The sequence below is a fragment of the Hippoglossus stenolepis genome, chromosome 6 (genome assembly GCF_022539355.2).
Source record: "Hippoglossus stenolepis isolate QCI-W04-F060 chromosome 6, HSTE1.2, whole genome shotgun sequence".
Classification (NCBI taxonomy): domain Eukaryota; kingdom Metazoa; phylum Chordata; class Actinopteri; order Pleuronectiformes; family Pleuronectidae; genus Hippoglossus; species Hippoglossus stenolepis.
This window is the reverse complement of record NC_061488.1, coordinates 4536946-4561376: the sequence shown is the minus strand read 5'-3', so window position 1 is coordinate 4561376 and position 24431 is coordinate 4536946. Positions and strand designations below refer to the sequence as shown.

The 24431-nt window shown below is 44.7% G+C and overlaps 1 protein-coding gene across 1 annotated transcript; it reads right to left on the bottom strand.

Moving 5' to 3' along the window:
- Window positions 1-409: 409 nt before the first annotated feature.
- On the bottom strand, window positions 410-23655 carry LOC118111689 (inactive dipeptidyl peptidase 10). Its single transcript, XM_035160500.2, has 25 exons — window positions 23521-23655; window positions 17814-17928; window positions 16728-16823; window positions 16493-16587; window positions 14613-14684; window positions 10199-10251; window positions 9558-9639; window positions 8968-9088; window positions 8726-8880; window positions 7906-8003; window positions 7609-7732; window positions 7209-7250; window positions 7015-7119; window positions 6429-6520; window positions 5683-5730; window positions 4900-5018; window positions 4765-4812; window positions 4423-4521; window positions 3471-3537; window positions 3146-3340; window positions 2992-3046; window positions 2791-2890; window positions 2623-2681; window positions 1842-1914; window positions 410-1745 (listed from the first exon to the last, which is right to left on the bottom strand). The coding sequence occupies exons 1-25, from the start codon at window positions 23557-23559 to the stop codon at window positions 1525-1527; spliced, it is 2373 nt and encodes a 790-aa protein (XP_035016391.1). The 5' UTR covers window positions 23560-23655; the 3' UTR covers window positions 410-1524.
- Window positions 23656-24431: the final 776 nt, after the last annotated feature.

The following is a 24431-nucleotide window of genomic DNA, read 5'->3' as shown; positions in this document are numbered from 1 at the left end:
ACTAGAAAAACCTGTCCATACAATTTAACAATATAATTACACAGCACTACACACTGTAGTGTCGTTAAAACATTTAAATAAAAACTGAAAATCTAAACCTTAATAAAAGGAGGATTTATTGCATTCACTATAGGCGTCTCTATAATTAACTGCCAACTGAGTGGATACATCATGTGTAGTGTCGTGTTTTTGATTAGTGTTGGCAAATACTCCAAATGATCCATCTCATACCCTGTGGACCTGATCTTCAGTCATTAAGAGCAATAGCAGCAGGTATTAGTTGCTGTGAATGCCCCCGTCGTTCTTCAGCAGGTATCAATCAGTATTAACCAAGTATTTCATAGTTATCCATCCAGATGACTCTGTGATGAGTGAAGTGAAGAAACCAAAGTAATAATTTGCTGTAAAACAAGAAGTTCAAACTTTATTGTCAAGGGGAATAAAAGGAGTAAGGAGTAGCTGGTTGTTTTCGAGTCGGGCATTCATTTTCAAACCAACTGCATGCAGTTTACCGGTATGGTTTGGTTGATTGCTTCATGGTCAAGCCCACAAGCTCAGTGTATTTGTAACATAATGGCTCAACAGTTTGTCCAAAGAAACCACAGAACTCTGCAATATACAACAAAATGATTCAAATGCCAAGACATAGAAAAACAGAAACCTACCTTACTGACCTGTACAGACGTTCTTGCACCATTTCTTGAATTTGGAGCTTGTGGTGTAAATAGTTTCAGCCGTTTACTCATTCTTAATCACATAATGCAAATAACACTAATGAAACCAGTGGATAAAGTCCACAAACTGTATTTGGCACATTCAGAATGATACATATGCTTCATCTAACTTTATTTAAGCCAGGAATTCACTGTACACAAGACCCAAAAATCCTTAGATTTTGCAGTGACATCTTGAGAGTCTGCGCCGGCCAAAGACCGTACGGCCTGATGTTAATCTTTGAGTCTAGGAATCAAATCTCTTGTATCAGAGTAATCTCACTTGTTTGACTTTCCCATGAACGGAATCTGCATAAATCTGAATGTGATCGTGTTGTGTGATCTTGTTTATTCAGACATCTATAGTAGGTTGAAGGTTATGTAAGGTTGCGTCTTCTCATAGCATCGCTAAGGATTTTCAAGTCTTCTCAAGTGTTCCCGGCTCTTGGCAGAATTTGTACGTTCAACCCTGACGGGCGTAATTCAATCATCTGCCAAACACATAAAATGCAGTGTAAACTAATCCACATCATGCAGCCATTAAGACATGCATGTTTTCAAGTCTTTGTAAACGTTTTGTCGGAATCTGTAGTCTTCTAGTCCACATCAAGTACATCTTGTAAACAAACCGTGTCTCAATCATACAGTGTAACAGAAATAATTATGTGCAACATGATATAAAGTACATCACTTTTTCCAGAAGTTGTAGGAGCTGATCTGATGTGTTTGGTCCCCACTCCTGTGCTCTTGTACCTGGTAATCCGACCCAAGGTAATGCATAAAACGGCATTCAGTCCTAAGAGAGTCCAGCTCAGTCATCGTCCTCCTCGTCGTCGTCCTCTATGGGCTCGAGGAGAACGCTCTGCTTCAGGCAGGTTTGGAGGTAATTGACCACTGTCCGCTGGAAGTGATGGACGCTGCGGGGCTCCCTCAGGACGTGGCCCTCGTCTGGGTACAGCTGCAGTGAGTAGTTGGCTTCCACCCTTACCAGTCGGCTCAGGAGCTCAGCGCTGTGCTGGAAGTGCACCCTCGCTTTGGTGAGAAACACACAGAATTTTAGAATAAGTATGAAAGACAAAAACTACAAATGAAGTCCAAATATCATTATTAAAATGTAATAAATCGTACCATCTGCAGTTCCATGTAGAATAATGAAATTCTCATCTTTCAGCTTGTTAACCTCCTCCAGCAAAGAGGCAGTCTGAGAATACACAACATGACTGTGAGTGCTTTACACCTGTCCAGTTAAAACTAATGCAGCCCTGCAACAAATCCTCGCTTCATAAAAGTTTTAATACTATTGAGCTGTTTGCTAAAATCGTTATGGTCGTCCTAGAGGCTGTAGGTTCGGTTGCAGCTGAACTGTATTGCATTATTACACCATATTACACCAACTCTGGTTACCTGTGAGAATTAGAACTGACTTTGAGATTTTACTGCTTGTTTTTAAAGCCTGGAACAGTCCGGCTCCGGCCTGTATCCGAGATCTGCTATCCCCCTATGAGCCGGATCACTGCCAGGGCTTTTGTTGTTTGACTTGTTTGTTGAATAGTATAAATGAAGTACAAATCATTGGATACCATGGATTTTGTAAAGCACCTTGTTTAGGGCTTCTTCTTCTTCTTCTTCTTCTTATTTTATTGAGTGTTGTCTCTTATTCTGCCCTCATTGGTATCAATTGTGACAAACAACTAAAAATACCTGTTAGTGTAACACAATACACTTGAGCTGCACCACAAATTAAACGGCTTAAATGGCTTTAGAGTTGCATCAACACCTCTCGATAACGGGAACCTTCTGGCTGTGAGGCATCAGTGCTAATCACCACACCACCATGCTGCCCTCATTCATTTAATACAACTATTCACAGGTGAGCACAGAGCACCAGAGGACGGCTGCCGAGCCTCACCGAGTAAGCGTGCTCCTCCTTCGCTGGAAGGCCGAGATATCTCTCTGAGAATGCAGCACCTGAAAGCAGTGGAACGACTTTTACACCAACACATGAATTGTTTTGCTGTTTCACAGCATTTTTCAATGCCCCACTCTATGAATAATTGATGACATGACTGCAACTCACTGTAAAGCCTGAAGTCAGTTATCGGTGCCACAGCGGCCGTGCACTGAAAGAGTTTATCTGTTGCAGCCAACATCTTGAGAGTTAAATAACCACCAAACGCCTGTGAGGGGAAACAGAAAAGGCACAAATCTAAATCATGTGAACACTTTCATGACTTCAATAGAGAGGAATTGAGTTTTCAGGTTTTAAAAATGCTGTAACCTTGCCATAGAGGACCATCCGGCGATCATCAATGTACGGCAGCTGCATCAACAACCTGTGGAAACATCATAACAGCCTGTTAGTTTATCACCTGACAGGCTTTATTCTCAGGTGTCAATGAGGCTGCGTTATGTTGTTGTAAAACCGCACTGACTCTACAACTCCCAGGTAATCTTTGACTCTCAGTGAGCCGAGCTTGCGCGTGTCCAGAGCAGCGGTCTTCTGTCCGCGGCCGACCCCGCTCCTGCCGTCCACCCAGGCCAAGGCCACACTCTGCGAGCTGGAGAGGACTTGGGGCCAGTCGAGGGAAAATTCCTCCGTCACCGACTGACTCCCCGGAACACCATCTCTGAGCAACAAGACCGACAGGATCAGCTGGTGTGCTCACAGTTGTTGGGTTCAGACGAGTTGATCATATGTTGCAAAACCGGTGACACAAACAGTCCAAGCGTCTGGTGTGATTGCTCAGCGACACTTACACAATGATGAGGAGAGGGTGCAGGTTGGCCTCGTAACCCTGAGGCAGAGAGAGTTTCAGGTGCAGATCTGAGGAAAAGCAAAAAGGGATCGAACAAGGTCAACGCTTCATGAACAAGCAGCCTGAAATACATCTGAAGAAATGTCTTTACAAAGATATTCTTTCATTTGAACAGAAACAGGAAAGAAAAGAACATGAACAAATATTCACATGCTTGTCCCCAGGGGCGCGCATGACTCATACTGACATAATCACACAATACAAGAAATTTCTGCTCTGGTACTTCATGATATTTTGAAAATAGTCTGACTGGCACTGAAGGTGATCTGTGAATGCTTTGTTTGTGTGGCCAGTATCATAAAAATCCCCATAACCATTTAATTTAGCTACCTAATGAAATGAGAGCCAAAACAAACCTCTGCCAAAACCCAACAGTCCCCTAATGAAACCACAGCTAAATTCACTAAATCCAGACTTTTGTTTGGCTCTGCACAAAATTGCTCTCGCATACATATCAGTCCCCTAAAAAATGCCTGGTTGCTTTCATCAAGATCCAAGAGTTATTAAATGTCTACGTATATTAAGTTGATTCATTTATATAGAATGAAGCATAAAATGTGATTTATTCTGCTTTTCTGATGTTCATGTTCCGTAGGTTATGTCATGTTGCCCGTTTACCTGGCGACCTGTGATGTGTTTATTCAGACAAACTGGTTATAATTAATTATTTGGTCAGTACTTAACAATATTTGTCTACTCGCAGCTACGGCTCCATTGTCTCTGCTTAATATCGGGTGAATGCACCAAAGGCACCAAAGAGGATCTGTAAGCTCTTTGTGACTGTGCTTGTGTGACCAATATCACAAATGTAACCACAACCTCATTTAACTTAGCTACTTCCGTACATTAAGGACCAGTTATATAATATAGAGTGAATGGTTTCTTTGTTGTACCGTGGTTTTCTGCTGGGAGGGTCCTGAACAGGGTCTCAGGGAGCCGCTTGTCCTCCAGGGCTCTGGACAGAGGGCTGTTGTCCTCCAGGACGACGTATCCTACAGGAGATAAAACATCAACGTGTTACATTTTTCATCCTGAACATCAAAACACACACGGTAGTCTCCATGTAAGCTGCTCTGACTGAGAGCCACAGACAGAGGGCAGTGTTGACGAGCGTACATTGAATGGATCTACATCCCCCCCCATATCGAACTCTGCAGGCTGTCATAGGACACTGCAGGCCGCCTGTGTGTGTGGATAAGTCTGTGTGTATATGTGTAAGCTGATGTAATACTCACTGAAGGGGTCCTTTGTACTGTGAACCGTCACTTTAGGGATGCCAGGGCCTGGGGAAGAAAACATTATAAAGCCAACTGTCTAAGCAGCGTGGTGCGTTCAAGTTCCTGGCGAGGGCGTGCATGCGTCTCATTTACCTAAGCAGTAGAGGGTGAAGTGGGTTTGATTGGGGCTGAACTCGGACTTAAAGAAGCTGCATCCATCTATGAGGTCACAGGAGATGCACTGGCGCTGGAAAACTCCATCCAGGTCCACGCTGGAGAGGTAAAACAACGAGGTTATTGACCACACGCAGGACGGCCTAAAGCAACTTGATTGGCTCCAATTGATCGATTGATCGCTAAGGTCTTAGAGAGAAGTGTCAGCGTCGAGTCAAACTGCACCTGACTGCCCGGAAACAAATGGGGTTCAATAAGGTTAGACACAGAAGCCGTCGTACCGATCACTCTGTGGAGCCTCTAAATGTCCTTTTCCACTCCGCTGCTTACAAATTTCACACAGGATCGATCACAGGCCAGTTTTAAACAAGCCGTCTTCCCTCCTGCGTGATATTGAGCTGTCTCCATGAAGCACAGCTGATAAAAACATATGAAACCCAGGGAGGTAGATGAGGGAACAGCCAAGTGTGTTCATCACCCATGGGACTATGAGTCTCAGCGACTTGAGCCTCAGCAGCGAACACGGCCTTCATCCACAGAGATTGGATTTTTTCTTATGAATGTGTCAATTCAGCCGTTGTCCTGGAGAATATACAGCACACGACAATAAAGATTCAAGCCAGTTATACTCTTGGTGGTGTCAGAAGGTTGGTTTCTCCATTAATCTGAAACATTGGTTCAGACTAAAATAATCATATCACTGTATAGAGTCTGTATTCTGTGGCTGGGGTCAGGAGGTTGTTCACAGGGAAACATGCTCACCTGTAAAGGTGTCGGCTTTGTCTGGATTCCTCTGTGCTCAGAAAATAGCTGACGAGGAGAAAAAAAAATGAAGCACAGACAAAGCAGGTTACTCAACAAAACCGCAGATCGCCTCCGGGTATCTAAACTTCATCCAATTAATCAATTATTCATGACAAGAACCTATCTTCACATATTTACATACTGCAGCATGTTTATAAAATCTGCTACATTTTTTAAGGCAGCGTTAGAGAAGCTGTTTAAAGGGAATCGAGCCGTGTCAGTAGGTGGACTTTTCACTTCTATACAAATGTAAGGAGAGAATTATTTACCGGAGAGCTGCATCGACCTGTGGGTCATAGAAGTGAAAACAAATACCTAGAGCTACCATCGTCTTTCCGTGATGCTCCCGCTTCAGTCAATATGTTCATAACCCGTCTGTTGTGTTCTTCCACCCGAGCAAAAAAGATTTAAGCAATAATCTGCTCCGAGTCAATTCATTGCCTGACAGAGAGTGAAGCAATTTTTTGGCTTTTTTAATATAAGATGTTTAAATGGCCTTCTTGGTTAGAGTCTGACCTAATGATGGAATTTGCTCTCCAGCAGCCGAAATGGTTCTCTACAGCAGGAGATGATTATTTTCGAGGTGGGCACTATTCTGCTCAACCCCTCCAGTCACTTGTATATTCATGGTGAGCATGCTGCAAGCCGATAAATGCGCTGAAGGGTGATTCAACCTGGCTCCACACACTGCGGCTCTCACGTACATTTTCCCAGCCTTCTCGTCCAGGGCGCAGAGCAGGGTGACATCCCAGCTCCCTGATGTCAAGAAGCGAGGAGGGACCGACGGGATGGCAGGCTGGGTCACACACAGAAACAGAGATGAGGAGGAAGGCAGAGGCAGAAGGCAGATATACGGAGTAAAAATAGGCGCAGCGATACAGCAAGTGTGTGTCAGGGGGTGAGGAGAAGAAGAGAAAAGGAAGACACAGGAGAGAAAACTCTGATTTGATACCGAGCCACTAATGGTTTGCAGGAGGCCAAAGGTGTGAGGCTCAACTACCCTGCAAATATAAAACACTCTGCTCTTTACTACCAACTTTGCTTGAGCCTTTAATGGGAAAAGAGATAATTGCACAACTATGGAGAAAATAAAATAACTCAAACGGCTCTGCTAACGACAGAGGTGGAGGCGACTGTGAGGAAAACAGACTTTAGGCTGCAACGTGCCGCTGGGTTCTGAAAACTCCTGCTGGTTTATTTGACCCCGCGTTGAAATGTTAAAAGCCAGTTCTGCCAGTAATTACTCGAAGATGACACGGAGGCGTAAAAGTTAACGGTGCAGAAACTGACCTGTGCAGAAAGACCGGCGATGTGGTGGAACTCTCCGCGAGCGCCTTGCTTGGCCGGCAGGATCGTATAGAACATGGAGCCGTCAGCTGAAAACAGTGGCACCTCCTGTAGATGAAAAGCTATTTAGTCAGATGAAAGACTTCAATGATAAATAGGTGTAACAACAGACTTAATGAGACGTGATCAATAATTACCTGTCGTTGATTCTGCATGATGTCCATGGCCATTTTGTGTTTCTACGGATTTCAAATCAAATGCATCAGTCGCCTAATTTAAAAATGCACTTACATCAACATCTAAAGCTGATGTGAATGTCACTTTTATAAATAAAGCTTTTTATGTTCATTAATTATTAAGGGTCACATTAATTAACTGAAATCTAATCCGAAGGGGAACGAGCGATAAAATACTGCAGCACATCGCTGAAAAATTCCTCTCATGCAGCAAATGACCTTAAATATTAATCCAGCCGGTGGAGATTTGAAAGCGTAAAGAAATCAGTCCCGGCTCCCGACACAGAGTAAAAGAAGTAAAAATTCTATTACAGCCGTGCACTGCAGCGAAGGCCATTTGGATTACTAATGTGGCGCTCACCTCTGAGCACGCCCCTGTGGTGGCCTCGCACACGCAGAGCACCGACTGGTTCTGGGCGCGGTTCAGCCAGCGAACGGCGAGCCGGGTGGTGCTGATCCAAGTCACCATAGAGATGTAGCTTTCTCTGAAGAGGCCATGCAGAAAATTATACACGGGGAGGAGATTGAAGAGTGGTGCAAAGGGACGGGGGAAAAGAGAAGCAGTGAAGGGGAGAGGAATGTGGACGTGTGTATTAATTTCTGACAGGTGGTGTTTGAAGTTTTATAAGATTCTTTATATTCACGACGGCGTGCTAACCTGGCCCTGAGCGAGTCGGGGGGAATCATCTCCAGAGTGTGAGCAGGACCATAAAGATTCACCACAAACAGACTGACTGATGGGATACTGGATCCAGCCTTTGAGCACAAGCAGGAGAAAAATGATTTGTCAGATACATTTTTGGAAAAACACGAGCGACAAAGGGAATGTTGGTCTGTACGAACAGAACTTGGGTCCAGACGAGCATAAAAGAATAAATAAAACAATAGCAGTAACTATTGAATGGAGGTAGAACTCATGCCTTCCATTTTTATCTCAAACTGGGAATTCACCGGTAACAATGTCTGGAGAGAAATTCTGAATGAAACAAAATGTAAGGCATAAAACAATATCAATAATTTACAATATCATTTGAAATAAAGTCCAATATATATCGTTATAGTGCTTGTTCATTGTGTAAGTACAGTGAGGAGGTATAACATAATTGATCGACATCAGATTTGTAAAATATTTGGCTCTTAAGTGTTTCTCATTCTCTGCTCATGTTTAGATTTTTATTAACACATCTTTATCTATCTATCTATCTATTTATCTATCTTTTATATGATCTATATTGTATGTAAAGCACTTTGAGCTGGTGAAATATCTCAAAATCTCCTTGATGGACTAGAAGAAAATATGGTTGACAATCAATGTATTCTGAAGAATTTGCTCTTTTGTCTTGTGTCATCATCATAAAGTTGACATTCCTGTTGTTTAGTAAAATGTCACGACACCTTTTGTTATTATAAAACAGATGCAGACGTTCGTGTTCATCACGTCCTGCAGCCTCATTACACTTGTTTTGACCAGTTTCTACCTTTGGGTAGGGGAAGAGCAGGTTGGACGGGTAGAGGCCACCTAAGAACTGAGGTATTTCCATCACAGGGGTGGCGGAGTTGTTGATGCTGAGGTATGCCAGCCGGGCGCCGTCCGCAGACCACCAGTGAGCGACATAGGTTAAGAGCACCTCCTCTGTTTTAAAAAGACAGGAACAGGTTTAAAAACAGATAATAAAGTGTAATTCAGCTTTTTTTGTGATTACAGTAATCAACGTCCTACCCTCATAGGTCCAGTCAGAGATCCCATTCACCACATTCTGCCCCTGGTCCGTGGTTGTGAGGCGCAGCGGTTTGCCGGCCACGCTCGGTTTGTAGTAGATATCTCCGTCCAACACGTAGGCCTGGCATCCGCAGCACAGACAGACAGCGCAAATCCATTATCAAAGACATGTGCGGCTGCAGGCTTCAGCGCTGGCTTCATGAATAGAGCCTCGGACGCCGTCCAAGAGTGAATGAATCATCAGCCAGCACACACACACACGGGTGAGAGCCAATACATCATTACTTGCTGGGTAATATGGTGCATATGAGCACTGACATAGCAGCAAAAGTCAATTACGTTACAAGGAAAGGTAGATGAATGATATTATGGGTGTAAAGCGAATCCCCATAATAACGGCACAGTCACTGCAATAACCTCTGAGCTGGAGGTCTCTCCGTAATTGCGAAGACACGGCTCCACTGATGTTGTCATTAAGAAAATGATGTGGAATGACGGCCATTCACACGCAGACAGAATGATTATAGATTGAGGAAGGTTGAGGAAATTGAAAGGCATGAGTGAGAGGGACGATCAAGTGTCTGTCTCACCAGCTGGTTGCCCTGATGTCCCCAGGAAGCGAACTGCAGCGCTGCCTTCTCCCTCTCCGCAGGCCTCAGCTCCAGCAGATCCCTGGAACACACATAAAAACTCAAACGTAATCCTCTCATTAGGAAGAACTGTCCTGTTCAAAGCCCTCTGAGCTCCGTCCATGCCCCGGCCGTGGGAGAGTTACTGTACTGCGGAGGACAAAGGAGCACGATGCAGCGAAGGGAAAAACAATGGGGTTGGTTCATGCAAGAGTGCAACATATTTCCATTTTTGCTTCTTCTGGACAAGCAAACATTTCCCTCGATGGCGAAATTTCAGGCAACGATTAATACAGCGGGTCTTCTACAAAGATCCTCTCCAGAACGACTCGTCGGAGGCTCCAGGGACCAGCCAACATCCCCGCTGATATAATGCAGATTATGAATCTCAGGCAGTGAAATCTGTACAAACCATATGTTGGGATATGGAGCCTGGAGAGGACTGACAAATGAATGCATGTCTGACAGCGATATGAGGTTCTGATTCGATGAGACACGCGTTGACGGAAGGTTTGGTTTTTGGTTAAATCCGCGGGTCTGCTTGCATTGGTAACGCTCATGCCCAGTGCAGCCCATGCATTAGCATTCACGATTCCACCTACCCATTAGCCACATTGTAGATAGCATAGGAGGCTGTGAAGGACTGAGAGAACACCTGAAAGAGGTAGAGGATATCATGCATACAGGTGTGTGCCACACTTTGATTTGAGTGCTCACACATGCTCATACACGTGTAGAAATAAAGTTAAATGCAAATGAAACACTGGTAAGTGGTAAATGGATTTATATAGTTCACCCATTCAGAAAGCGATTCCATACGCTGCACTGTTTCTATCACACATCCCTCACACACTGCCGGCAGAGTAGTCAGGGGCATGTTAGGGTTCAGTGTCTTGCCAGAGTGGATGGGCCGGGAATTGAGCCACCGGTTCTACTGAGCCACAGCCGCCCGACATCTGGTGAGACCACAATATTAACCACTGAGGAACAAAAGCTGTTTGCATTAAATTAAATGACTGCAAGCGTCAAGTGGCTTATTGCTTTTATTAAAAGGCAGCAAGACATTAATGCTACAAAATGAATAAGAAAATCAAATATCAGTTGATTCCTAAATTCATTTATTGATAGTACAGATGTTCTGGTAACGATACCAGCATCTGAAATGCCACCGATCCAGCCGGAAATGGCGAGTACATGCGAATATATGTACAGATCTGATACTGCGTCTTTAAAGTATCTACTGTATATCTTTTTCATCCAGATAAAACTCCAGTTTTCTTTTCCTGCAAATCACTTCGTCTTCACTGCTTCAAAACAGCAAAACGTCCCGGGATGCAAAGTCTAGGTATCAGAATCTGTATCGGCAAAGGAAAATGTTAATATCTAGAATATGTAATTGATAAATAATCCTACAAAGCACTAATAGCAATGTGCCTTGTGTCATTTTTATCAGCCCAAGTATCTTCATATAGCTTTAATTGCTACTGAGCCAATCACAGCTTAGTATATGATCCGTCTAACCGCTGGCTACAGTTTCATCCAGATTACATCATTACTGCGATCACTAGTGAAGAGCAGACATTTGGATCACAGAGCTCTTTACTTAAGACTGAGTAAAAGAGACAATATATCAGCAACATGAGAACAGAAAGTAAAATACAGGCAGACGTTCCTATAAAACACCATCATTACAGCTAATATCCTTCCCACTGAGACCTATTGAGGCTGGAAGCTCTGTCGCAGACGTGACCCGAGCATCAGCAGCTCGATGAATAATTAAATCAACACACTGAAGAAGACTTAGGGACCAAATCGATGAGTGTGTACGTGTGTGTGTGTGTGTGTGTGTGTGTGTGTGTGTGTGTGTGTGTGTGTGTGTGTGTGTGTGTGTGTGTGTGTGTGCGTGTGTGTGTGAGGGTTAATTGATCACGGCACTACCTGAGGAGTTCAAGGTATTGTATTGATTTCTGGGATTTCTCTCTTTTGTATTTCCGACCAAATGGTTGGAAGCAGGCTATTTGCCCTGTGGCCCCTGAAAGCCTCAGCCTGCTGGAAAACCAGTTCCTAAAGAAATGAAATGTCACATCCCCTATACGGCACACTTAGCAGTGAAATTGGATTTCTCCTCTGTGTTGTTTGCCTGTTGTTAGAAAACGCATGGATGGAGTGGCACAGGGGTAAAGCTGCGGGGGTACGGGAGGGGAAATAAGGGCTCAGGCTGTATAAATGTGCATGAGGGCAAAACAGGAAAAGAGCTTCAACAGAAAACAACTGCAAGAGCAGGCGGAGGGAGGGATGAACTGGTCAAACAGGAAACAGGTGATGGACGGAGATAGAGAGAGGAGGAAACAAAGACAGGAAGGGAGGAGGAAAAGGAAGCAGAGGCACCGACTGCAGGGCCGGAGCTGACGGCTGCTCGACACCCAACATGGGGCCGATGTTGAATTACGGGCAGCATCACTCTTCGGGACCAAAGGGGGCAGCATTGCCACGAGCACAATGTCCGATTAGCTGTTCGTGATTTGTTAAGGAAGCCGGTGATTCTGCTGATGATTTAACGTCGTGAAAGCCGGTGGCGGAGGCCGGAAGTTATGGTGTGTTTTTGTGCGTCCGCGTGTGATAAACAGCCACAAAGAGTGAGAGCATCTGTCTCCGGGAGGCAGAGTGAACTCTAATGTGCTGCCAGCAACGTGTCATAACTCCTCCAGATTGCTCTGCTCGTCAAGCCCCCCCCCCCCAACCCCACCACCACCTTTTACACCCCGCCCCTTCGCTACGCCACTGCTGCCAAAACAGGGAGGGGGTGAGGGGGCACTGCACTCACATCCACACAGATTAAACACTCGTAAGGTAGCGTGACAAAGAAAACATGTAGAGATTACACCACCCTCTGCCTGAGCACAGATCCTGTGTTCTGCTGTAACACTACAGAGATAACAGCATCCTCCCTTTCCAACAGTGTTGCTGCCTCACAAGCAGCTCAGCAATACACCGTCTTTGATACCAGCACCCATCAGCGTTTGCTGCAGCGTGCACACACACCGATCCCTTGGCATTTTGTTTGTCCCTAAACTGCACCGTCTTGGCAGGAGCCGCTCTGTTATGGCTCCTGCTCATCAATCCCCACCCCACCAAAAAAAACTTACATCTCCTCCAAGCTATTTCGCCATCACTCTTTTTTTTTTTTAAATAAGAAAAATAGAGGTGTTTTTCTGCCTTTTCTCCTCCTCGAACACAAGCCAACTTAATTCAAACAGCCTCTGAGGAAATCTGCGTTCTCTTGTTCCTATGTGGTCGAATCCCCCAACTCACTTCTATGTATACCCTCTTTTCAAAAGCAGTTTATTCCCCCCCCCCACCAGGCACAGAACCCTCCCTAAAGCCTCCAGAGCTAATATAAAACCCCAGGGAAGCCTTTTAACATTGCACACACTGATCATCCATTTCCCCTCCTCTGCATCTCTCTCCTCTCCGTATCTCTGTCACTCTTCGATAACCATTCTGATTGATTTCCACCGGGCAGTGTATCTAAGGGCAAATGGTGCATATCCCATTATTCCTCCTCCCCTCCATCACAAGTGGCTCCCCCCCCCACCACAGTTTTTCCTCCCTCGGTTCTCTGCCACTCTCAGCAGCAAAACCGCTCCTCGTCCAAACAGCGGAGCCGGTGTCTGGTGCAAACTGCTTCAGTCAGCACAAATCCCCCCAGAGATAGACAGAAGAAGAAAAAAAAAGTGAGTGAGAGTGAGGAAGATGAAGCCGGAGAGAGAAGGAGGGACCTAGAAGGGAGGGATGATTGGATGAATAGCCTCCATGCATGCAAAATGCCAACCACACACACACACACACACACACACACACACACACACACACACACACACACAGACACACACACACACACACTCTCACATGCACACATATCCATTCCTAAACACACAAATGATTCCAGGTGCCCACAGCCTCTGATTTCGTGGAGTGTGCGCACACACCGAGCATACAGATGAGAGCAGACAATCCCCGCTGATATCAAAGGAGGTATGCTAATGGAGCGGCATAAATCAACCACAGCAACCCACAAACTGGGCAAAAGCTGCGGAGCCCGTTCCCCACAGAGAAAAATCCGAAAACTGATTAAATGTACGTTAACCGCTCAATTATTCAGTTGGGATGAGCTGTGTTTGTGACGAACGCCGTAACACAGCAACAGGCTCGTTTCGAAAATATGAAACGCAGTGATTACAGCAGGTCTCTCTCAAGAAAATCCACAGAGGGAAGGAACGAGGGAGCGACTGAGCAGCAGAATCTGCATCCAGATTTTTTTTAATAAAAATGGGCTTTCACTTCCCACCAGCTCTGTTTCCTGCCTTCGCTGATTATGTGCAACTTGCCTGATCTTTGAGTGGTGCTAAAGTGAAAGGGAGTAAAAGATGTGGGTCTTGTCCGACTACATCTGATCTGAAACCTCCCGCGATTGTGATTCTTGTCAGCTTCTCATTAAAATTCTCCCACAGAAGAAGCCGGGCGATTTCATTACCGCAGCTCCAACTTTACTGCCCCCTCCCCCTTCCCCTTTTCCCTTTGCCTCCCACGTCCCACTGATCACTCACTCTTACGCTTTTCCTCAATCCCCCTGCACCTTCCACCATCAGCCAGTTTAAATATTCAACTCCCCATATGTTATCCCCGTCATTTGGCGGGCGGTGTTTCAGAGCTACAGACTGCTGCAGCAGCAGAAATCACTGCTCTCACACACACACACACACACACAGACACAGACACACACACACACTCGTGTTCACTCCTCCCTGTTGTGCGTCAAGGCTCTGACTTAGATTCATGACACCATTGTTTCGCAGCCACTAGCGGCCTGCCATACGTGGAGGTTTGTGAACAGCAGCAGATTGTCTTTGATATTTATTAGTGCATAGTGCAATTTATGGCCCTGGATATATCCTGCAGGTGAAAATCAAGATGGTGCTGAATGTTGAGTCAACTTGGCATTCAAAGAAGACTTACTGGTTGAATGTTGTACGCCAGGAGGACAAACCTCTTGTCTGCGGACACTTGGAATTTAGTCGTGGTCAGATCCTGTAGACAAAAACAAATGAAGACAATTAGACAAAACGTATTAAGAGACGTTAGTTTGGTCTCTCTCACTGTGTGTGGCTCACATAGCTTCAGAACCGTCCATCTTAGTACTCTGTAGCAGCTGCAGCAACAAGGACTCATCAACGACTTTGTCAAACACATTCATGACAACTGGCCCCGTACATGACTACGGCAACGACAACTGATTCTCCACTTCAGGGTTCTATATGTACTGAGTCGAGCCTCACAGAACTTTGTCATTGGTCAAGACATAGAGCCCAGAAAAGCAAAACTGGTTCCCTGCTGCCTTAGTCAAAGCTAAAACAATATATACCTAATCTCAGTCCTGCTATTTTCATCTAAGTCCTCTTTTTGTGCAGAGACAATCGTCATGTGCATCGAGTAAGTTGCTACTCATCAACACTTTTGATTACAGCTGAAAACCTTGTCTTCTTTGACAGATAATACAATAAACACAACAACCATGAAGTCAGTTTGAGAATAAGAGACACTGAACTAAAGAGGCACAAACATGCTCAAAGTGTAAGTTGTTTTTTTTGGCATGAAAAAGTAATTCAACAACTAAATTGTCAAATACTTGTGTCACACGCTGTTACTTTGCACAGATAGAATCGGGACACTTGCAGCTTTCTAATGATGTATAATTCATCAGGGTTGTGTAAACATTGGATCCAGTATAAACCAAAACATCCACAGTGACACTACAGGTAGGCCAACTTGTCCCCTGGGTGGGACAATACACTTTAAAAAGGTTGAACAACAAACTGTGTCCTCTGTGTCTTCTAACAGTTTTGTTTCTCAACAAACCTAAATATTATATTCCACTGTGTTTCTGTTTCGAGCCAAGAAGCTGTAGCAAAAACATATTTAGTGCAAAATTCAGCTGAAAAAGACAAAACTCCCCATAACTGTACAACCGGTGCTGGTTTCACTGCACTGGCCTCCTGTGAAATGTACGATGTTTGGATTTGGGAATTCAAACTCCATCTTATAAGCTGCGGCACAATTATCAGATAGTATCAGACAGCGTATCAGTGGGTTCCTGATCCCGCACACGTCCATTAGACGATACCCCAGTCGTCATGTTTTCATCTTTCATCTGTTAGTTAGCAGGATTACGCAAGAAAACCGTTGGACGGATTAACACAAAACTTGGGGGAGGAATGCAGTGTGGGTCAGGGAATGTGGTGCGGATCCGGATCAGAGAGCGAGTGAATTTAAATGTGGTTTCATCAGGGCACTGTTCGACCTTGGAGGAGGTTTTGTATTCTAATTTGTACCATTCAACTAAACCAATATTCACTCCGCATTTCTTTATTTGAGGAAAACCATTGTACTTCTTGGTATTCATGAAAGAAAATATATTTTTCTTATCGACAGCGGCAGGGATGACAGAGCCACATCACGACACAGAGGAGAGAGACTTCTTCTCAACCTGACAGCGCAACCCCTGCTTCAAGCTCCTCGGTGATGACCCATATAAGTCTGTCAGTGTCGCGCAGCAGAGGCGGCGTTCAGAATCATGCCCTCGCTTGGAAAATTCTCTTTGATGGCACATGTTGAGGACTCACAGAGCCGCCAGAATGGGGGGGGATGAGCCGATACTGTCTCTGTGCCAAATCTTTGTGGGATGTGGAACAGTGGGACTCATCAGCTTCTCTTTCCCTCCATCTGCAAGCTCCTTCCTCTGGGTTGGCCGGCTCTATCCAGCTGTCTGTGGTTATGAGCCAATCAATACTTAAAACCTGTCCTCCGCGCTCATGAGCCGTGTTGTTGTTGCAACTCACCAGGGAGCTGTTGTCCAGCAGCGTGGAGGTGAGGTTGCTGTTGAGGCTGAAGGACAGGACGTGTCCCTCTCGGGTGCGGACAGCCACTTCGTTTTCTGACAGAGATAAAGTGCTGTTAGGGGCGATGACTTAATTTCACAGAGGCCACAAAGTGCTCGCCGCGCCTGCAAACCAGCGGCTCAGTTTCAGGTGAGATCATTAATGGATCGTTTAAGACTCAACGTGGGATCCTCACCGCTCAACCAGGCTACACGGGGGTCGTGAACCTTGAAGTCCTCGCTCTCCAGATCCTCCATGGTGAGATGGGAGCGGAGTAACAGGTGAGATTCATCTTTAAAGGGGCAGAGAGACAGAGTTAGATCATCAGAAAATCGTTCCTGTTTACAGAAGCAAAGCCGGAGCGTGTTTGCAGCCTGGCCTATATTTCTGCTTCGGTCTTGGATTCACTTTCTTATTTGCGCATTTTAAGTGGCACTGTTGATGTGTTTGTAGATTGGAAGCGCTCTTATTCACTGTTTGGTGGATAGTTACATTTCCATTAAACAGAACTTCGCCGGAAGCAGGAGAAACGAACCAACCTGACTCTGTCCAATGATTAAATCGTTAAATCTAATCCATACGAACAACAAAGTGTAAAAAACGCCAATATTGTCTTTTTTAAGGAGGGGTTCTTTAATTTAAGAGACTATTTTGTTGTTGCCTGGCAACGGCTCAGACCCAAGAGATAGTCAACGATGATTTGAACACTTCCATAAAATGTTGAATTGTCGTTTTTTTCACTGCAGTTTGTGTTTTTTATAAAACAATTAAAGATGGTTGAAAATTGAGCAGATTTTCTGCTTAAATTTCTCAACATTTCGACAGTAAAGTCACTTGAACATGATTGAGGTGAAATCTTTCTGTCACCTCTTAGGTATTTTTTAAAAATGAATATATTCGAGGAGCAAGTTTCGAGTGCTATGATGAAAATGCATTCTCAACATTCTCAAAATTTCTACAGTAAAATCACTTGAAACTTGACATGCACACAGCGAGAGTCACCTTGAACAAGAGTGAGGCGAAAATTCTTTGCCACCTCTTACGGATTTTTTTATATTCATATTTTCTAGTTATAAGTTGTGAGATTTACAGCTCTTCTCATCTGTTTCCAGTCTTTGTGCTTTAAGCTATCATAGAGTAAATAAACACATTTCCCAGGAAATCAAACCGTTCCTGTGATTTCCCACGTTACAACTCCACTCTGCTTTGTTGCTTTTTACTTTTCACCCTCCGGCTCTTCCCACCTTTTTTCCCGCTTCCTCTTTTTTTACAGAGCTCTTACCAGGCGTGAGGAGAATGACGGAGAGAATGACCAGAGACATGACAGCCAGGATCACCACCATGGCAATTCCAATGCCCTTCCAGTTCCGCGGAGGACCGTCTGAACTCCCCAGGTCCTGAGAGTGACGGGGAACACACACACAAACACACTGATGAATGTGAGCAGCGATCGAGGAGGAGGAGGAGGAGGAGGAGGAGGAGGAACATTAGTGCTGCTTCATTTACACAGTCTCGCAAAAATGTCCCCCTGACAGGCATCTCAGCGCCGTGAGTCTCGGGGGGGATTGGGACCAGTCTTCAGCATCACTGAGACCTCGCTGGATTACACTCATTTTCCATCTGAGAGCTGCGTAAAATTGTTGCATGTGAGAAATCAGACTTTAATTGCAGCAGCAGTTTTTTGGCTGCACCATCATTTTTCTTCATTATCACATGACACACTATCATCTCACTTGTTACGTGACTGATGGGACGTGTGGTGTAGCTAAAACAAAGAGGCTTTGAGTGAAGCTATCAAGGAATTTGTGATGCCTGAAACGACTTTTATAGAAAAAGCTGTTTCCTTCCTCAGCCGCTTTGGGGCAGATCAGGATTTATTCTAGAGCTTTGGATTAAGTTGTTAATGAGGCCATAAAAGTGAGAAAAAGACAGGGACTGTATAAACACAGAGAGATAGACAAGGGCGCTGTTGCCAAGAGAGCAAAACTTCAAGTTTAGGCTCAAAGTCCTTGCATAAACTATTATGCGATCTGGGAGAAACTGATGGAATGAGCCGGCATCAGTATCCGTCACAATTAAACCCAATTGCATTCTGTTCCCAGGCTGCGCTCCGCTCCCTCATAATGCGAGGCTGGCACTGCTGGAGCCACATGCCGGCTGGAGTGTGAGAGTTAAATCACACAGCAAGCATAAAACTCAGCCTCCATTATGGCGGCTTCAGCCCTTTGGCATCACCCCTACATCAGCCTCGTCGGTCCTGGTCCGGCACACATCCCCCCCAGGCCCTGGGGAGGACAACAGCGGAAGGAGGGCATCTCTGTGGTTCACTCCTCGACAGATTGCTGCTCCTCCGTGCTCCCTGGGTGACACCAGCTGTCCCTGAGTCTGGGCTATCGGCCACACTGGCCTCAGAAAACCCCGAACTATAGCGCTTCCTCTCCACACACACACACACACACATCTACCAATACACAAACATACACTTCTCTCCAGCTGAATATCTAAGAGCTCTTGCATTTGTGGTGTTAAACTGACAGTGTGCTTAAATAACTGTCGTCAAAATGTCTTAGAAACCCATTTCAGAAAAGTGAACTGTGCAGAAACCGAAGATTAAAGGTGCGACAGCGGGATCTCTCATCCCATTTTATGACTCTGTGTCTTTTATCTAACAAAGAAAAACCTTGATATATTTTCTTTTATCGTCATTTTTAGGAAAGTTAAAAACGGAGTTTCCACGTCCTATTACGAGGGAGCGGGTTGACTTTATAAGATGAATAGAAGACGTATGAGCTTTGCTTTATCTTGAGTGGTTGCCAGTGCAGGACTCCCTGCCAAGGTCTCATCTTTAATAGATAGAGATCCTTGGCTGCAGTATCACAACACGTTCAAATTAAAAACCCCACCAGTTGCACCTGCAGGGGAAACTTTTAAGCGATGTTTGAACTCTGGCAGGTCGGCGCAGGCCAGAGCTGGGAGATTGATGTCCACGGCTGTGAATCTATTCGCCTCTCTAACACTCTGGTTTATCTCATTCTCGTGACCCTCTCTCAGCACCCAATCTCTCACTGGGCCACCATTATCCCTCCATCAGATAAAGAACCCTACACTGGTCTATGAAGGCTTTGGTAGAATACAGTCAATACTGCATCACTGCACCTTTAACACTGTCTGCCTGACTGAACAATTTTGGAAAACTGAAACCATGCTGTATGAACGGATTTTCCATTAAAAGCAATGTATACTGCAGTACATAAAGAATTAATTACAAATTCTATAGTGGAAAGACACATTTCAAATTAAATTCCTCCACCTGACTGATTCTAACACAGTATTTTCATTTCCAAGTCCATCCTCAAATTACTGTGTGCAACATGAGAGCAGAACATCCTCCTCTAATGGGATGCACGGCTCCCATCATTCCCCTGAGCCCAGGCATTAAGTCCTACTTCCAATTAAGGTTAGCATCGTTGCAAAGACTGACAGGAAGAATCCCACATTTGTGTGAACGAGGGTTTTTTTTTGTCACACACACAAATGAGACGTGCAGAATCCCCGAGAGTGAGCGGTGGAAAAGCTGGTGGTGTCGACCGGCTGCTGGTCACGATGCACGAGGGACTCTAATGCAGCATAATCTGCTGGCACAGGTGAACAGAAGAGGAGCTGCAATAAGAGACTGACCCCCCCGCGTGTCTCACACAGCAGCCTGACGGACAAGCATATGTCTATCTATCAATCTCAACACATCTCAGAGCAAGTTTTCTGCTGAGCCGAATCAAAAATTAATCACTCATTGACCTTCCGCAGCGAGCCGTCTACTTTACTCCACCCGCCTGAGCCGAGGTGTCAGTCAAACACCAGAAGGGGGCGAGAATGCAAATCAAAGATCTGTGTGTTTATGGATCAGCCGCCTGAAGGGTTTTGCCCTCGAGGGGATTTTTATTCTGTCACACCACAGAACTGCATTAGAGGAACGACAGATCTTTCATTCACTCACACCAAAATAAGAGAATCAATACGGTGTACAGTTAATAGTGGTGATGCCGTAAAGAAGACTTTTACACTGTTTCTCTCAAAGTGTGACGCTCCAACGTGGAATATACACGAGAACTATTCTGACCCTTTCTAACGTTTCAAATTAAAAACCATAGTATCAGAATAAAACATTTATTACATCGCACACAATCTGATTCCAGCAAAGTGGCTCCGGGTTTTTTTCTCAGAGCGCTGCACACACAACAAACAAACAATTCCGTCTCTATTGATTGAGTCTGAACACTATAAAAGCAGGCCATGCCTAACACAATTACTCAATCTGCACAGCATGCACCCCGGCTGGGTTGCGTGGAATCCAGGCGGCGCTAAGAATTCATAAATTGGGCTCGGGAGACCTCCCTTAACTCCATCTTCTGTGTCTCTGAGATGCAGGGAATCAGACAATAAATCACAAGCAGAGGATTGAGGGAACCAGGCTGTTTGAGGATTCTGGTGCTGGATTGGCATACCTCTAACCCCCCCCCTTAACATGAGGAAATCATGTTTATTACACACATAACATTGGCAGAGACATCAATGAAATAACCACCACCATAAAAACAAGGGGAGATCTTTCGGCTGACACATGCAGGCATCAATATAACCTATATGCTCACGATTTTTAATGATTCACTGTAATTGCTCATGAGGGAACGCGGTAGATTAGCAAGTAGCCCACGTACGTATTACCTTGTCAATATCTCTCACTGCCTCCTTAAAAATGAAGGTCATCATTAGAGCAGGCTGTAACTTTAGCATGGTTGGAATAAATGGTAACCAAGCATCTGTCGTAATGAGATACTACAGCTCAGTATCGATTCATATCTCTTACCACATCCAGAGGACTTTACGTGCTCCCATTCACTCACCGCCGCACCGCTCCTCACTTTGTGTTTCCTATCTCAAAAAGCAGTAGTTACACCATATGGGACTGATTTTTCTTTGGCCCTCGAGGCTTTTGCCAGACAATGCAGCGAAATGAAAGACCTGCAGCTTTAACCTCTGCTGATGCAAGGCCGCCCTGCACTGTCTCATTCTTTTCATGCTCCCCATCACGCGTAAGTAAATTACTGTACAAAAGGGTCGTGAGTGAGACGGCTTCTCCCTCGGCACCTCCAGCCACTCACAGTGACCGAGTTACTGCCTCTGCGAACAAGCAGCATCTGTAGAAGACATGTGGGGGAGCGGTGATGACGTGTTAGTTCCAGAAAGGATGCACGACTTATCGCCTTGGGACTTTACAGAAATACTGAATCAGCACATGACATGCCTATAATGTGCTTAAATAAATACATAGATTGAACAACAATGTGCTCACTGTATACACTATGTACACAACATGAAACCACTGTGCTGGGAATGAAGAGATAGAATAAAGATAAAACTGATTTATCCACTTTTAATTTCTTCCCTCACCCTGAGGACCGACTGAGGCAGAATCAAAGCTTTATGGTTTTGTGGCATGAAATCGTGATATTGCTTTCGTAGTTAGAAATAGACATATAGACTATGTCATAAAAACAATGACGCACAAACACATTATTCCTGGAAAATCACGCTGCATCCTCTCACCGGCAGAGCAGTGAAAACCTGAGGGAAAGTGGGCAGATGTGATTTGCCTCATTATTAACTGTTTTCCTGTGGAACGCTTGTTGTTGATTGGAGACAGTGACGTGAAATGTTGCTCACATGCAGCTGATGGATTGTCTGTATACGCCCTGCAGCCGTGTGTGTGTGTGTGTGTGTGTGTGTGTGTGTGTGTGTGTGTGTGTGTGTGCGTGTGTGTGTGTGTGTGGGCCCTTCTCGAGGAGACACTGACGCTGCAGGAGACGATTTCAGACGAAGTTTCCCACAGATTTCATCACGTTAGCATCCGGAGGTGTCACTTAACGTCAGACATCACCGTGCTCACATCACACAGCAATTAGACATTAATTTCACTAATAACTGCTCCACGTAAACTCTTCAACAGTTTTGCCACCAGGGCTGCTGCAGTGATTTCCGGGGAGGGTGACAGTTTGATGAGATCTGTTAATTAGTCGACTTTGGAAGGTTTTTTTTAATGGTCTCGGTGCCCTGTGGATAAACAGAAGCACCAGAATAACAATCTGTGTGATGGTGGACGAGAAAGTTTTATCCATGGAGGGGAACACTGCAATTAGTCCTGCACGGATGTTCGTCGTGCATGTCCATCGGCAATATGTGGAGAAGAAATATAGTAAATAACAGATTATTAAATCAGAAATTTACACATGTTAAGCCATGAATATAAAATCCACCTACTCAACTGTAATTAGCCTTCATGCAATATCTTAAATTGACAAAAAATTGTGAAATAAAGAAGACAGTTGAACAAGAGATTAAATAATGAAGGGTTATATATTTGACTATATGCATATGTTATCGACTGGGAACATCAAACAGATGGTTTAGTCTCTGTTCATTGCCAATACACCAACACAAGCAGAGGGATAATCAATCATACACTGAGTGCAGCCTGTCACATATAGTGCAGGTCCACACTGGAGGGCAGTCTGCATGGGACACATCTGGATATTACAGGAAAAAAATTACAACTGTTCCTGGTGCAGATGTGATGCTGAAAGTGTATATGGGACCTAAAGGAGTGAGAGGAGGCGGACGTCGGTGTCACTACAGCGGGCTGCCGGCACCGCAGTGCACGGTGTCAGGGGTGTCCGGTCCACAAGATGGATAGTGACAAGCAGGAAAGTCTGAATGGGCGAAATGGCTGGAATCGATAGTTACCGTGTAGTGGGGGGTGGGGGGGCACACATGAGGAATCCCTCTGCTGCACAACACACACACAACACACACACAACACACACACACACACACACACACACACACACATCATGCACGCTGCACTCACACCTGCTCCGAATGTGATGGCAAAGTAAAGTCACAGCAACAATTAGACATTAAACTCGTGCACGTACCAGCTCCGTGGTCATGTTCTGTTGAGTTGTGGCAATCATTGTAATCCGCAGCGCGTGCGCCTCTGTCGCCTGAAAACCCGCCGAGCAGCTGCACCGGAATCCTGCGGAGCTTCCTCTGCATGCTCCGCTCCCGCAAGTTTCTCTCTCTCTCTCTCTCTCTCTCTCTCTCTCTCCCCCATCTCTCTCCCTCTCTCCAATCTGTTCATAGGCTATCGATTGGCAGATAAATTAATCATGACAGGCTGTTGGATGTATAGATGAGCTTCACTTGGCAGACTTCAGCTGCTTCAGCATTTTTCTACAAACGCTGAAAATGATGCTGCTGTTGTGATTATTATATTTAAATGTTATTACGGATTTTTTCATAATTGACACTCAAATACAAAAGACAGAAGGGGGTTTCAGTGTTGAACGATTTTATAACGGTGTTTCTATTGGACACATAATGTGACCAGAGGGACCAGAAGTGATCGAGATTCTTTACACATCCATAGACAAGATGGGGCCAGGACTGAAATATGTTATATTGAATAGTGTTGTAAGTCCTATCCACGTCTATCTGGATCTATCAGGGGTGCGGATGCAGTTCCTTCCATACTTGAAAGGTTCAGGAATGTCTCCAGCCAATTGCTTGAGTTAAAATAATCAATATGTCATGGCTTTCACTTCATAAAGCTCCAGCGTTTCGTTGCAAGGCATGACAATTATTTTTGTGCAGATGGTGCTTATGTGTAAATAAGATATTTTAATTTTAGGATGATATATCATTGACGAATAATCAAAATTAAAGGAATTATTGAAAGTGACCAGATGATGAACACATTTTAACCCCCCATATGCACATGTTAAGTAATATATACTAAATATAATATAATCCTGTAGGCTTTCTGATTCTTCATTTCTTTTTATTG

Bases quoted from the DNA above. Each gene is read 5' to 3' on its own strand.
- LOC118111689 (XM_035160500.2), bottom strand. From the start codon at position 23,559: ATGATTGCCACAACTCAACAGAACATGACCACGGAGCTG. The intron at 7,120-7,208 runs GTAATTATTGAT...TTTCATCTACAG, and splicing joins TCATGCAGAATCAACGACAG to GAGGTGCCACTGTTTTCAGC. The intron at 6,521-7,014 runs GTCAGTTTCTGC...TGTGTGACCCAG, and splicing joins TCGCCGGTCTTTCTGCACAG to CCTGCCATCCCGTCGGTCCC.